Genomic DNA, 15,253 nt, shown 5'->3' with positions numbered 1-15,253 from the left:
AAATCAAAAAGCAAAAACAGAAAAACTAAAATAAAGGACAAGCTGTTCAGCTGCTTTTGGAAAAGCAGAAATACAGAATAACCTACAGCTTAGCTATTATGACACAAGCAAGAGGATACTAACATTTACATTTGACCTCCTCTGGTAAGACGTGTGTGTGAACTTTTCTCATAAGTAAAACATTGGTATTACTGAATTTGAGTGGGATTGCTTATATTAAAAGGATTACATTCTGCATCCCATATTGCTCTTACATAGAAACCATATGAAAGTCTTCAACTGTCAAAACTAGTCTGATCAAGTCTGACCAAATAAATTATGCATCTCTATGAAAGTCTTACTCAGAGAAGCCATCATATGACCTTTGTACTTTCAGTACAGTTGTTAATTATACTTAATATTAAGATATTAATAAAATTCAAATTCAATTTTAAGCACCTCTCACTTTACCCAAGGACACTTTGCATACAGCAAAAACAACAACAACAAAAACAAACACTAGTAAACACCAACTAATAATACTAGTTATACAACAATAGGATATTATCTTTATTTAAATTAACAAGCAAATTTAATGTTTTTTGGTTAGTCCTTATTTAAAACACTCATCTAGTCTTTAAATTTGCTATCATCCTAATCTCATCAGACACCACGGTCTGCCTTTCAACCTGCCTGGAGCGGCACATTAACAGGGTGTTGACCTTTATAGGCACATATTAGAACACACACTCTTAACACACACACACACACACACACACACACACACACACACACACACACACACACACACACACACACACACACACACACACACACACACACACACACAGACATAACATCTTACAAAATGATCCATATTACAGCTCAAATAGGAATTAAGGTCAATGTTTGAACAAAATAAGTAGTTGTACTTTGGCTTTGATAACCCTGATAATATTTCAAACACCACAGGCTTTAGTCACCTGCATTAGCTGTCAAAACTATTCTAATCTTTTAATCTAGTTCACTCAGAGGCATGTTTACTTGTGGTAACACATCCTTTGTTGCAGTCACATGTCATCAAAATTAAAGGCAAATTATACCTGTGTTTCAGATTACAGCGACATGTGACCTAAACCATTACTGCCTTACTTATTCAGGTTCACTTCCTGCTAGTGATACTGTGAGGTTTGCAGTTAGACATGTAATTAGTCTTAAATGACTCAAGCATTACATTTTAACAACTGAACATATCTGCTATCTATTTTGAAAGTGCTTTGTACCTTCGTACTTTCTGTATGTATACTGTATTGATGTCCATTACAGCAAATTTGAGTGGTTGTTTAAAAAAACTCTAAATATGCATTTCTGACGTGAACTTACAGATGGATTCTGACGGAGTACAGACAGCAATCAAAATAACCTGATGTACAATATGTATGTATATGTGTATATATGATATCTTGTATCTATATGTTCCTCACGTTAGACATAAACAAGTGCGGGCTATAAAAAGAAGAAGAAGAAAGAAACTGGCAAACTGTGACAATGAAAATAAAATCTAACTTTGTGCTACATTAGCAGTGAGTATAAAACAGGGACAGACTTAAACAAATCCAAACTGTTCTTTAAACATTGCATGAACCACAATTAACTAAAAAAGTTTATTTAACTGATGTTACTTAACTGTTAGTTACCTTAGATGTTTTCATAGAGCATCATGTGAGGAAGATACAGCCCCATGAAAAACAGTTGTTTACATCATCATCAAAGATCCTTCATAAATCACTTTGATTGTTATCAGTTGACAGTTGAAAGTTGACAAAAATTTTTTTACAGAATCGGTTTTGGTTTTATTCACTGGTGGACACGTACGATGCAGTAGGCCAGTGTTCAGTGAGGACTGGTGTAACCTGTTTTCAGCCACTAGGTGTCTCCACCACACTGTGTTAATTCCAAAGTCTCTAATGAAGTAAAAGGATGAATTTATCCACACTTGATGATCAATAAGAGAAAGAATATCATTTGTTTCTTGTTAATCATTGTCCGTCAAGTTTTTACTGAATTTACATTTACTGTTCAGTTCAATCAGGACATCCTGATGCAACTGCAAATTTGCAACACATCTCTGTCTGTATGACCCTGGGAGCCTTTTTTCAAGACTGACACAAAACAAAAGTGACACATTTTTAAAAAATCTCATCATGTCAATTTACCTTGAGACTTGACCTGATCTTGAAAATCTCAAAGATTCAACATGTGAGTTTTTCATCCATGGCCCAGTCCTGTGTAGTCATCTGCTACTGTTCTTCCATGTCTCTCAAGAAAGGCTACTATGTCTGAGTGCAACTGTCCTTATGAGGGAAACCATCACCTCCATATCTCTGCTGAAATGAAAACAGCACTGTGTGGAACATGGCTTCATCATAGTGAAACCTGCTTATTTACAGTGTTCAAGCAGTTGGAGAGCTGTTAAAATAGTCAGGTGCTGCAATAGAAAGCAACATTTGAGAACATTCAAGAGCATTTCAGCTTCACTGCTGAAGTGATTGGATATGATGCTCAGTTGTCTAAGCTAAGGTACATGTTAGATGTGCAAAGACAATAGTGTTGTGCAAATTGAAAAAAAAGATAATATATAAAATGAATTGAACCTATCACTTAATATTTATCAATCTACTAATATTTTCTATCCAACTGTGCAGCCAGAGTAAATGTTTTGTTTAATGTATTCAGGATAACCAGAACCATAAAATGCATTGCATCTGATTCTAAGACAAATCTGGGGATGCGTTGGCAGAAATGGAAAATGCTCTGTTTCATCTCTTTCCCCTGCCACTCCAATGCTTTCTTCAGTAAAATTTGATCTAATTTTCTTTCCCGTCCTTGGGTATTTCCCCACAGAAATGAAGGGATAGTGATTGCTGGTAAGATTGGAGTGGATCTAATCTTCCACTGCTCTCAGTCATACTCCATTTCACTGCACATCTAATTTGTCACACTGCTGATGAATATGCCATAAGTTTCATGGGAAAGAGAAGGACATAATGAATATAAAACACACTGGGAGAGGGGAGAGGCAATTGCCGTACCGCACTAACCACAGTGCATTGTTCATTTGTCCCATCAAATTGCTGACACTATGCATGCACTGTGGAGACATTGCTTTCCTCCCTCACAATTTGATCAAGAGGTTAAAACAATGACAAATAATGGTGGGTTTGTTGCCTGCCTGCAGCTTTTAGGCAGAAGCTCTGTATTCATTTAAGATCATTGTACCACAGGGTCATTCTGTTTGTCCAAGGAGGGCACGCGTCGCCCCTCGCCACTGTGCCCTTCCACCCACCCCGCTGTGAAAAACTCTTTTAGACATATGCTTGTAAGAAACGCATGCATTCATTGCTAATATTTGGGTGACAGTGTGAGCATTGCAAGCAGATGCACAGAGGGTTTATTCTGCATCATTTCGAAACAGAAGGCACCACGTTTTATCTGATGGCTCAAATGGAGCACTGTTTCATTAGCAGCTTTAAAAAGCAGCAAGATGGAATTAAAAACACACAAACAGATGGTATGAATCGCATCTGCATAATGATATTCTAATTTTGTCATTATTCATTATTACTCTGGTTGTGATTGTCAGGGCGGCGATACACTAGGCAGCAGTCCAAGCAACAGGCAACAAAGTGAATAGGCAGGGTCAAAAATCTGTTCAAATGTTTCCTGGCAACAAGACGTTTCTGTGTGTTGAAAGCAGCAATTCCATCCGAATTGCTTTTAAAAGTTGCCCACTACATAACTGCAGCTATGTGAGACTCAGCAAGAGGCAGATTCCTAAACTGACAATATGGAAACATTCAGCACTGTCTTGTTCTGTCCATCATGCTTGTCTTAAAGCCCATTGATGAGTCGAGAGTGAATGTCTCTTTAAAGAGGGAGGATGATAGAATCTGTGTGCAGAGCTGCTGCATCACCTATCCATGAGACTGGAGAGCGGCTGATGAGAAAGCCCTTCAGGACTCTTCTCTAAATAGGCATGAAATTATATCTCCCTCTGACTGAGATTAGCGTCCATGGAGCCTCTTGCGTTCTGCCCCCTCTTTTCCTCAGGCACTCCAACCAAACAGGCACTTTGCAGTTTCAGCTCGTTTGTGCTCAAGTTTAAGAAAGTTCATTTTCATCAGGAGGTGCTCGCTGTGTCCTTGATCTTCCTCTGTAGGTTCCTGCTGGATTTGTCACACGCACAAAGCACTCAGAGGATGTGGTAAACCATGGCGATGTCATGTGCGATGTCTATTGTGTTTAATAAATTGTCTACTTTATCATTCACTGGAGAGTGTTGGATACTCTGTTAGTTTCAGGACATACAATACACTGTGCAGAACTTATTGATGCAGAGTATCAAAGAGAGCTGAGAGAAAGTGATGTACAAAAACAATTTGTAGGTAAATGTGGAGTATAGATTTGAATTTGAACTCGATCACTCTAAAGTAAAATCACAGCCTTACAGGGCCTAAGAAGCTACTCTAATGTCACCAAATCATGCACGTTCTCCCTCTTTAAGGATAAAGACACCAAATGGGACAGAAGGTATGAGTGCTGCTACGTTGGATCACCACCTACTGAACAAGATGAATTGTTCTGATGCATTTTCTGTTAGATGTGGGGCTGAATTGGAGCTGGAATGGATGTTTTGGACCTTAGCTTTGGAAACTGATTCTTTGAAACATACTGTAATGTGAACAGAAATGGAGCAAAGCCTGCAAGCTTGTTCAGGCAGTGTGCCACACCGCTCACCTGAAAGCTACGCTGTCACTGGCTGCCACTGGTGTTATTCATACAGCATTTCATAAACCCCACCGTCACCCCAGCAGCCACCCTTCAGTGCTGTGCTCAGTATTTCCATGTGGGAAGTGATGAGGTCAGAGCCTAGACACCAAATACACTGTACGATTTCGACATTTACATAATGATTCATTCTATGTGACTTGGCTTGAACTTGAATTATAGCTGGTACTTGAATATCTCAGGTCAAAGGTTGAAGATCACTGTTTCTGGTCTCAATTGAAGACAGATGACACACTTGGAAAATCCAAATTGGTAGGTGGATTGTGCTTGGATTATCTGCTTAGTGACATTTTTAAATATAATTTCTACTTTCTTTTTTTTCTAAAAGGTTAAAGAGTTGAAGCTGAAACTGACATTGATGCAGCTCTTAGTGAAGCTGCTGCCAAGTGTTTGGGATGATGGCAACCCGAAGACTGAGCCTGTTTCCATTTTTCATGCTGCTAAGGAAATTAGAAATGCTAATAGCCCCCCGATATTATTGTGGTGTCATGGGTGACACATTTATTGTAGATTTTGTGGTCTGGTGGAAGGGGTGGTGATGAAGGGAATCAGCAAACCAGAAAATTCTGCAGATGTGTTTTAGAAAACAAACTCTCCATCTTGGTCACACAACAGCTCATTTGACACGTTCACAAACAACTGCAATGGCAGTTTGCTCATTCTATCTATTATTCTATCTTTTGTGGCTTTTAGGAAGACTATGAGCATGTTCCCAAGCATCTTTTAGGAGAGGTTGTATTTAGACTACCATAGCTGCAAATTGTAACTGTAAGCATATCTAACCAGAAAGAGAAACTCAGTTTTCATCAGCTTCCATCCATTGAACATCACGTTTTTTGATTCGCTGATAGATAAACCAAAATCATTAAGTCAGAGGAATGTTTTAGGGCAACTGATGGAGAAGAATGCAAAGGCATTAAAAGGACTTTTTAAATCGGTAGATGTTGATGCATATCTGTGAATGATGATGATTCCAAATGAGTGAAACAAGGGCAGAGAAAAATATTTCATACCATATGCCAGATATGATAAATATTTTATTTCTGATCAGCAAAAGACACACAATTGATGCATTTGTATCTTTCATGACTTTTCAGTACAGAGGAAAAAACCCAAACATATACACAGTATGGGTATATATGTATATGGGTATATTTTAAAGTGCAAGTGATTCACAAGGGTCAATCATGCGTTACATAGCATCTGTATCAGGAACTTCAGTAATCTCCTTAAATCCTCAAATAACTTTTGGATCTGATAGTAAAATAACTGTCATTTATATATGAATACAAAATAAACTATACTAGTCACTGAAGCCTTTTTGATTTTGTGTAAGCACAACAACATGTATCAATCTAGTTCAAGTCTTGAGAGGAAAAGAGTACCATGAAGTGCCAGAAGTGAGGGAGTCTTTAGTCTCTAGTATTGACAGGAGAAAACAGTTTCACAAAACTCACCATGGGTCAATTTAACAATACTCCAGTACCACCTTAAGCACCCTATACTTGAATTGAAATCTGAAACAGAAAGAAATAGAAAGCCTACATATTCTCACTCTTGTTTTTTTCCTAATAGCCTTCACATAACGTGGGCGTGTCCGCGTCGAAACAGACATTCAGTATACAGGTACATTCTCTGAAATTACCATTACATTTGACTTGGTGAGGAAACAGTCAATTTGCCCTTGCCAAACATATTTGACACAAGGAATGTTCATAGAAAATAAATATATGAAGACATGGATAGACATTTAAATGTTTAGATGCAAAAGTGGACTGATGCTGAGCTCACTGTGTGTTGACAGATCAGAGCGGCCACAGTAGAGGGGCATCTGGACAGCATCATACAGGGAAGTAACAGTTTTAGCAGCGGCTGTTGGGTTTTGGATTTACCCATGGACAACAAAGATACAGATATATGTATCAATAGTACATGAAGCGGTCCTGACCCTTCAGGATGCTAAATATTCAAACTGATTTCCATTCACTGGGTAAATAAAACATGTCTCAATTGCACATGTGCTGAATGTTTCAATGCCCTTTATAGTGGTTAAGATGCAAAGTGCATATTTAACATAAAATAGTAATCTAGGATATACGACAGTGTGACTATAGCTCTTAACATTCCAAGTGATTCCTTCACAACTGCTGTCCCTTCGCATCAAATCACACAAAAATAAATGGTCATATTCACAGAACAAAAGAAACACCGGTTTACAAAAACCACAGAAACAGAAAGTAATGCAGAGGAGCAATGCCGTCACACTGTGAGTGCAGTGTGAGAGCATACATGCTGCTGCTTTATTCACACAGCATCAGCTGGCACTGAATGAAATAAAGGTCAATTTCTGTGTTGCTGTGAATCCTTTGTGTGTGAGATTATTGCATAGTTTGGAATTCTTAACATAGCTTTTAAATCGACACTGAAAAATAAAACATCTCTTTTTTTCTGGTCTGTATTTCTTATCAATCCAGGACAATATATCAATTCACTGTTTAAAAACAGAATTGGGTTCAATTCCTTTTACGTTTTCTTAATTCAAACTACAGGTGGAAATGGAAATCAGGCAATAATTTTAGCTGATAACACCTTTTCATTTTGTTATAAAACCATTTTTGTGGTGAAAAAACTGCAAGGTACTTTTAAATAAAATTGAATCAAAGTGAACTAAACCCAATCCTGGTTCCAAGTGAATCTCTATATTGCACAAACATTTGCAAGCTAACTTGAGCCATTGATTATCTTACTGAAGCTAATGGCTCCAAACTACCACCTATCTGCCAGGTACAGGTAAAACAAACACCAGCATTAGGACCCATCTCGGTGACTGTGGCTCTACTGGTTCAGAGTGATTGTCCTCATATTTGAAGGCCATGAAACATGCAGTCTTAAAAGTTCTGTTATTGTCAAAAATGTTCAGATTTCATATGTTATTACTGTAAGGAGAACTGCTTAATGGATGAAATCTACTTGGACTTTTTGTTACAATCGTGCATATTTAATCACTAATGTAGATAAATTAACATGAGCTACCTACAGTACTTACTGAGGCAGCCTCAGGCCTGAGTATCATTTCAACTGAACTCAACACAACCAAAAGCAAAGTAACTGGAATCACTGAAGTTACATCAAGAGTGTGTGAACTAACTTACTAACAGTGGTCTTTACACACACTGGTAGCTTTCTCACTCTGACTGATCCTAGTTAGTAGCGCAGTCAGCAAAAATGCTTAAGCCAAATAAATAAACGATAGGTTCACATTTTTTCAAGTCTGTCTTAAAACAATATTGAGATGCCCAAATGAACATTGAAACAAGTTTTTCTTGCTGTAATCGTTCCTCCTAGTCATACTAACCATTAGAAGATCCCTTCATAATGCGCTTAACAATGTAAGTGATTGGGGCCAAAATCCACAGTCTTCAGTCTGTGCCAAAATGTATTTAAAAGTTTATTTGAAGATAATATGAGGCTTCAGCCATCTGAGTTAGTCCAATAAAGTGGATATCTTTCAAAGTTACAGTCTTTTTAGTATAAAATTCCCTCTTTGTGTTTCCTTGGATAGTGAGCTGTGGTGGAAGGATTGAACCAAAAAATGGGAATTTGGCACTAAAAAGACTGTAATTTCGAAAAATATCCACTTGATTTGACTAATTCGGAACATATTAGCCACAGATGAACTTTTAAATACATTTTTGCACAAAACGAGGACTGTGGATTTGGTCCCCATCACATATTAAAAGCATTAGGAGGAGTCATATTAATGCCTTGTCTGAACAGGAGGAATAATTACAGCAAGAAAAATTGTTCATTTAGGCACCTGAATATTGTTTAAAGACAAATTGTGAACCTGTCCTTTAATGTTCCCTTCACTTTCCTCATTATGTGACATAGGGAGTAACTTTCAAGCTCTTTATACTTCTGAGGGCCTTCCATGTAGCAGCACTGGCATCCTGGAAGACATCATTCAAAAAGAAGATTTTGCAACATGTAGTCCTGTGAGGCATGTCATTCTTTCTCTTGTACCTTCCCTAGCTCTTTCCCCACTGTATAATATTAGAACCAATATATTAAAAAACAATAAGATAAAATAAATTATTACAGAAAAAAATGCACTAGCTGTGATTTGAATGTATATACTTGTAGCCCTCTTAAGGAAAATCAATTGTATCTCATGCATGGAGAAGCACCTGAAAGTAGTGCAGAACCATCAAAAATCTTCTCTATGGAGGTACATGATGCTGGTGTTTGCTTTACTGTGATTATACCTGCTCAATCATTGAAAATGTGCACAAACTCCCCGCATGGAACAAGCGCATCTAGCAGCTCAACCTTTAAAAAAACAAAACAAAACAGAAATTGTGTCAAAGTTAAGCTATCTTGTTTAGTTGTGGTCCCTTGTAACACCCATAAAGGAGATCCCCTGACCTGAATGACCAACCTTGTTCCCCTATGGCCAGCACAGAGTCATGACATGGGTCCCATTCAGTCACCAGAGTGTCAGCTCACTTTTTTTTTTTTTTTTTGTTTTTTTGTTTTTTTGGCATAGAGCTCATGTTCAAATCGGAGCCATGACTGAACTGCTATTTAAATCTGTAAACTAATTAAAACTACAATAATGCATTAAAATTAAAAAAAAAAACATTAAATAATATAGTAGGAAAATAAATATCATTCCAACAAGGCTTTGTTTTTTTTAAATAGTCACTCTCAATCTTGACACTGGAAGCCAGTGTGTATGTCACATTATTCACCTCAGAGAATGATGCTCATCAGTCCAAGAAGATGGCTGCTCTCAGTCTCATCGGTGAACGTGCTAATCAGCTACTGCACATACACCACTGCTTCACACTCAGTTAAGAAAATGGATACAGATTCCACTAAACACGGTCCCACATATACTGTAGAGCTCCACAGTCTTATGCATTACAAGTGTCTGGATACAAGGTATGCAAAATGGACTTTTTACTGATAGATAGACTTGGCCATGTCCTGGACAATCCTCATGTGCAGGATGATAATTTGAAACACATTTCAGTTGATGACCATGGCTACATCTGCCATCAGAAAAGAAAAAAACAATTATAAGTGCTATAGCTATACACTATTTTGGTATTTCATGAATAGCATTCAGGGCAGTTTGAAGTTTTTTGGTCAGTTTAAGGTAACCTCTCAAAGGTTATCATAAAACCTCTACAGACCTCCCTCCTTTGAGCACTCTATTTTAGAGGGCTAGGTATGGCTGTCTCGGATAACTTAGTATACAGTACATTTAAGTGTTATGTTAGTGTCAGAATATAGATATGAAACTCATTTCCACATCTCATGCTCACAATTTGACTGGTCTCATCACTGAAATATTAGATACGTCTATCAATAATTTTCCATTCCTATCAATGAACGAATACTGATCCGACAACTAATCTCTATTAATGAAAAAATGTTGGGATTGTGGTTTTGTCTTTTTAAAGTACGGACTTGTGCTCTAGAGGCGTGAACCACTATGGCTGTTTTTTGTTTTTGTTTGACTTCTTTAGGATTCATCTCTGTTGGAGGAGGTGAAGAGGAGCGAACAGGACCATGTTGCACAGATGCAACAGCCACATGTTCAATACTAACTGCGAGTGGACACATTTTGAAAAGAGTCGATGGAAGGGGGGTTCTCTCAAGCCTAAAGTGTAGGATATACAATATAACAACAATCAAACTCTGATATCAACTCTATGGGCGTTCCGGCATTCCCTAGAGGTGCATGTTTCTGTAACTTCCAGTCTAGTGGAGGAATGGATTTTGTCACCCCTAGGGAATAGAGGAGCTTTCATGATTTTTGTGTGGAGTGTCTGAATCTGAGTGGAAGTTAGGAGCTGTCACTGGCAGAGCGCTTTTTGCCAAAATGACTGGCAGAGTCTCTGTTTCGCAGATTAGGCTGGATCTTGTACATATGGGGACCCATGGACCAGCGCCAACTCCCACGGCCCTCCACTCCAGTTGGGATGGCGGCAGCTGCAGCCACAGCAGTGGATGGGCAGGGCTTGTTCTGCAGCAGCTGAATAAGCATGGTCATCTCTGGGCCCAGCCGCGACACCATGCTGGTCCTAACGCGGTCCACCGTGTCCTCATCACAGTCCATCAGGCTCTGTAGCAGCTTCCCATAGAACCTAAAACAACAAAAAAGCATCACAGAATGTCTTTTTAATTTGTAATAGCCAAAAACATGGCAATAATAAATTCCTGCTGTACTCTCTAATAGTTCAAATTCTCATATTGCATTTCCCTGTGTAGTATCTGCACACGTGCTGTGTAGTATGATGTCATCCATATGGGAGTGACCATTCCTACTCCAGTCACTACTAAGCCTTGTGCTCCACCCTCCTTCCCCTTTGTATCCACTCCCAAACTGAAATCCTACATGTATTACAACAACAATAAGAACAAAACATGCAAACTTGATATTCCTGTCTAATTCTCTTTCACTATTTGAAAGAATATATAAAGCAGATGGCAACCAGAACACATGGAAATAAATACAAATTGAGCCATCTGTTACTCTACATAAATCAGGGTCAAAGGGGCATCTGCTGAGCAACATACCAGTCATGTATATTTGCAACACCAACAGCACTTCATGTCATTTTTGGATGATCCAAACACATGTCTAAGACTCTAATTCAGCAGCTATATTTAAGAGCCTTACTGACCAGAGATCTGTTGAACATCTCAAGGTTTAAACTCTGTAATGACTGATATTTTTTTTCAGAATGCTAGTCAACAAGCTATTCACAATATGTAATACTGTAACAATAACCTTTATCAATTTATTTTTAAAGTATTAAAGCATAAAGGGTAGAGGACGTGCTCACCTATTGGGGAAGTGACTTGGTAGCTGTGCCACTTCACCAATAGCATCTGGATTAGATCGGGCAACAGTGCAGATATCCAGCTTGCTGTAACACTCCTCTTGGACTTCAGTTATCATTCTTTGGAAGGTGGAGCAGCGGCGGATGGTGGAGAATGCCTTCGAGGTGATGCCATTGGCAATGCACTTAAGGCTCTCCTTCACAAATGCTTTACCCTGTAAAAAAAAAACACAGCAGTGCTTCACACATTCTTGCGCTGACAGTTACACCCATATAATCCTGCGCAGTCCATGTGCATGAAGAAAATGCAGAGAAAAATGGCATATGTGGTGAAAAGAGTTAAAGTGTATACCTGAGTGTCAAATTTAGCAGCACTGTATAGGAAGGACTTGCAGATGTCATGCATGCCATCTGTGTCACAAGTTGAGTTTTCCAGGCAGGCGAAGGCTCCGCAGCCAACTTGGAGGGCACTGTTGAGACAGCGTGCCACATCTGCTGTGGGCACAGAGAATGAACCATCAGCGGGGGAGCCAACAGTGGGTTCACTGGGAATCACTGCACACTCACTGAGCTCATTACACAAGGGTTGCCAGGGTTTCAGCTAAAAAATGCAGCGAACAAAGGAGAATTTTCATACTTTGGTGATTCACAAAAGACGTACAGCCACTCGGGGCAAATAGTGACTTGACTAGAGATTGGACACCTTACAACTCTGAGAGTCTCAGACACTATTTGGCATTACTTTGCTTTTCTCTTGGCATGGACCTATATTCCACTGTTAGGTTCTTTTCAGCAGAGCTTGGAAGAACAGCACCAGAAATACCAAAGAGTTTCCTGAAAATTGTTGGCGTGCCTGTCGACACACATAAACATACACGTGTACTGCTGGCACACTCACACACGCACACATGCGCGCGCACACACACACACACACAAATGCACGCTGCCACCAGACTCTGTCTTCAATTATTTTACACAAGTCGCAACGTCAAGCTGAATTTGAGGACTCTGCCTCCAAACCACTTTAATATTCTTGACTATTAACTAAGCACATGTCACAGTTCAGTTGAGAATGCAGACCTGATCCCATGCACATCTACATAATGAAATACACATTCAGAAAATGCTGCCATATTCATTTTAGGAGCATCACATGAGCATCACACGCATATCTTGTTAAACCTATGAAACAGCTACCGTGCAACAGCCAAATATTGATCTTGGCCATAAGGAAAGGAGCTCTAAGTCCATGCAACCGACTTGAAATTTTACACCAAGACAGAGCTATACACATAATCTGAAGATCAGTGTATCCATATAGTTGGCTTTCCTTATTCTTCATCCAAGAATCCACTGAGATGGCAAGCAGCCTGATTCAAATCCTTTGTAATAAGCATTAAATAACCATTAAGAAATGTCACCAAGAAGACTAAGCCTACTTGGCAGACTTTGAATCTGGGGCCCCATGTTGACCTGCAGATAAAGTCTGCCTGCCATCGGGGACCAGAGATTGTTCTCAAAATACAGCGAGTGAGCTGCAAATGATGAAGCAATTCCTGCAGAAGGGATTCAGCATCCCAGTTACCCGCTGCCTTTTAGCACTGGAGCGTACCTTTGTGTTAAAAAGGGGAAAAGTCAACATTTGAATGAAGCCATGCAGATTTATGCTTTGCAGTTACATTTCTTGATGGATATTATAAGTGGTTTTGACTCGGGCCTTGCACAGTGGATCATTTGATGGATAGGGGATGTAATGTCAACTAATAAGGTTACATGAATTTGTCCAAAAGGCACAGCCTCAGTGACAAAACAGTGCAGTAGCTTTTCCTGAGGCATACTGAGAAAAAAAAGGTGTAGCCTACTTCTTTTTCTGACTTGAAGGCTTACACAGGAACTGGAGCTTTATATGTTTTATGCACTGAATACCCCCTGAGTAAGTCAACTATAATACTGAATAGTGGGACCTATGCAGCAGCCAAACCATGAGAAAGAGACTATCAGCATGACACAGCCTGCACTCTCAGGTGTCAGCAGCAAGCACCGTGCTCATCTGTTGCCGGCAGGACACCGGCAAAAACCACAGCGTTAATCCCGCAGCCTTCTCCGTGAATCAACGCGCTCGTTTGGACAGAAAAGGCTGCATAGGCCAAAAAAATATAGATATTATGAGAAAAAAAATGTCCACATAGTAAGCGAGCAAGGTATGGCTGTGCATTGTGGAGATCGTGTGTGTGTAAAAAAAAAAAAAAAAAAAAAAAAAAAAAGCAAGCAGTGCACTCTGAGATATGCAGATGGAAGCAGCGTGTTACTTACAAGGGCTATTGGCAGTAAAGCGTGCTCTCCTGGGCGAATAAGACTCGTTTTGATCCAGTTCATATGCAGATGCGTTCAGCACCATCAGGAGAAAAAGTCCGGTCCTCAAAGGCATCGTCCTCTCAACACAGATGATACAACTAAATGTAAAGAGACGCCTCCTGGTTTGTGCGTAATTCATAAAGAATAGCGCTCCAAAAAGCTTCTGCAGCGCCGAAACAGAATAAATGTAGGCTATGACAAGACAGGCTGCCAGCAATGTCTCTACATTGGACTCCTCACTATCCTTTGGACTTGCATGACAGATAGCACCGATGTGAAGTCTGCACGGGTTTATATAGGAGCGCTGAACATTCCGGTCTCCCTTGGACCAATCAGATTCAAGACGGTGGTCTTGGTCTTTCCACTCTAATTGATAAAATCATTTAACAGCTGCCAACACTGTAAATCATGGAGCTCAACATCAAGGTTTGAGACATGATTTATTGCAATGACCCTAACTAGCAAACAATATCATTTTTTCCCCCTATTTCAGTATTTTTCCTTTTCAACACCTCCTCTATTTATTTATAATGTGTGTTTTAGGCTTAACATTAGAGGGTATTAGGTGATCATCAAGTGATTCCTGACTTAATGTTTTTAAGGTTTATGTGTGTTTCCCTCAAATTGTTGGGGGGCCCTGATGCAAAATTTTGTTGTTGACTCCCACTGGCAGCTTGAATATTTCCCCAGACACCCAGAAACCAACCATGCTGGAATAGAAATACCTGGTTTCAAGATTTCTGTCGATTATTTTGTGAAATTTTGATTAAACACAGCTTTATTTAGGAATATTCTCCGCGTGGGCCCAATATAGACTAAAATGATAAGGTCTTTAAACTGGATTTTGACACAGAATCCCTCTACTGTACATGACCAGGGCCACAAGGTTATGTAATGGATCCATGTATTATCTTATGCTGAATAAATAAATAGAATTTACCATGAACAGCTGTTGTATTTTTTTCTGGTTTTGAATATCCACTTTATCAAAATGCCACCACAATTCCATGTTTTCTCATATGCAGGCTGACTTGTAACGATGCTTGCACAAATAGGCAAAATCAACAAATGTAAAAGCCCCAACCTGTGTTTTAGTCAAATGTGGTGCGTACTTTGCCAGACTTAAACAGCTTTGTATAAATATCAAGCCAGAATATTCAAATGATATATCTTTTTTATCACTCTGGCATTTTCCTGAACCGTGCTTAATGATGACA

The 15,253-nt window shown here is 39.1% G+C and overlaps 1 protein-coding gene across 2 annotated transcripts; it reads right to left on the bottom strand.

Annotated features, from left to right (window-relative positions):
• Positions 1–8,473: 8,473 nt before the first annotated feature.
• On the bottom strand, positions 8,474–14,297 carry stc1 (stanniocalcin 1). Of its 2 annotated transcripts, none has more exons than XM_044336755.1 (4): positions 13,995–14,297; positions 12,034–12,176; positions 11,685–11,896; positions 8,474–10,982 (listed from the first exon to the last, which is right to left on the bottom strand). In XM_044336755.1, the coding sequence occupies exons 1-4, from the start codon at positions 14,173–14,175 to the stop codon at positions 10,682–10,684; spliced, it is 837 nt and encodes a 278-aa protein (XP_044192690.1). In that variant the 5' UTR covers positions 14,176–14,297; the 3' UTR covers positions 8,474–10,681. The 2 variants fall into 2 exon arrangements, with proteins under 2 accessions (XP_044192690.1, XP_044192692.1); XM_044336757.1 differs by having other exon boundaries at positions 12,034–12,173.
• Positions 14,298–15,253: the final 956 nt, after the last annotated feature.

The sequence above is a fragment of the Thunnus albacares genome, chromosome 2 (genome assembly GCF_914725855.1).
Source record: "Thunnus albacares chromosome 2, fThuAlb1.1, whole genome shotgun sequence".
NCBI lineage: Eukaryota > Metazoa > Chordata > Actinopteri > Scombriformes > Scombridae > Thunnus > Thunnus albacares.
The sequence above is the reverse complement of the archived record's forward strand: the minus strand, read 5'-3'. Positions and strand labels throughout refer to the sequence as shown.

Bases quoted from the DNA above. Each gene is read 5' to 3' on its own strand.
- stc1 (XM_044336755.1), bottom strand. From the start codon at position 14,175: ATGAATTACGCACAAACCAGGAGGCGTCTCTTTACATTTAGTTGTATC. The intron at 12,177-13,994 runs GTAAGTAACACG...CTGTGCCCACAG, and splicing joins CTTTACTGCCAATAGCCCTT to CAGATGTGGCACGCTGTCTC. The intron at 11,897-12,033 runs GTATACACTTTA...TTTTTTTTACAG, and splicing joins CTGCTAAATTTGACACTCAG to GGTAAAGCATTTGTGAAGGA.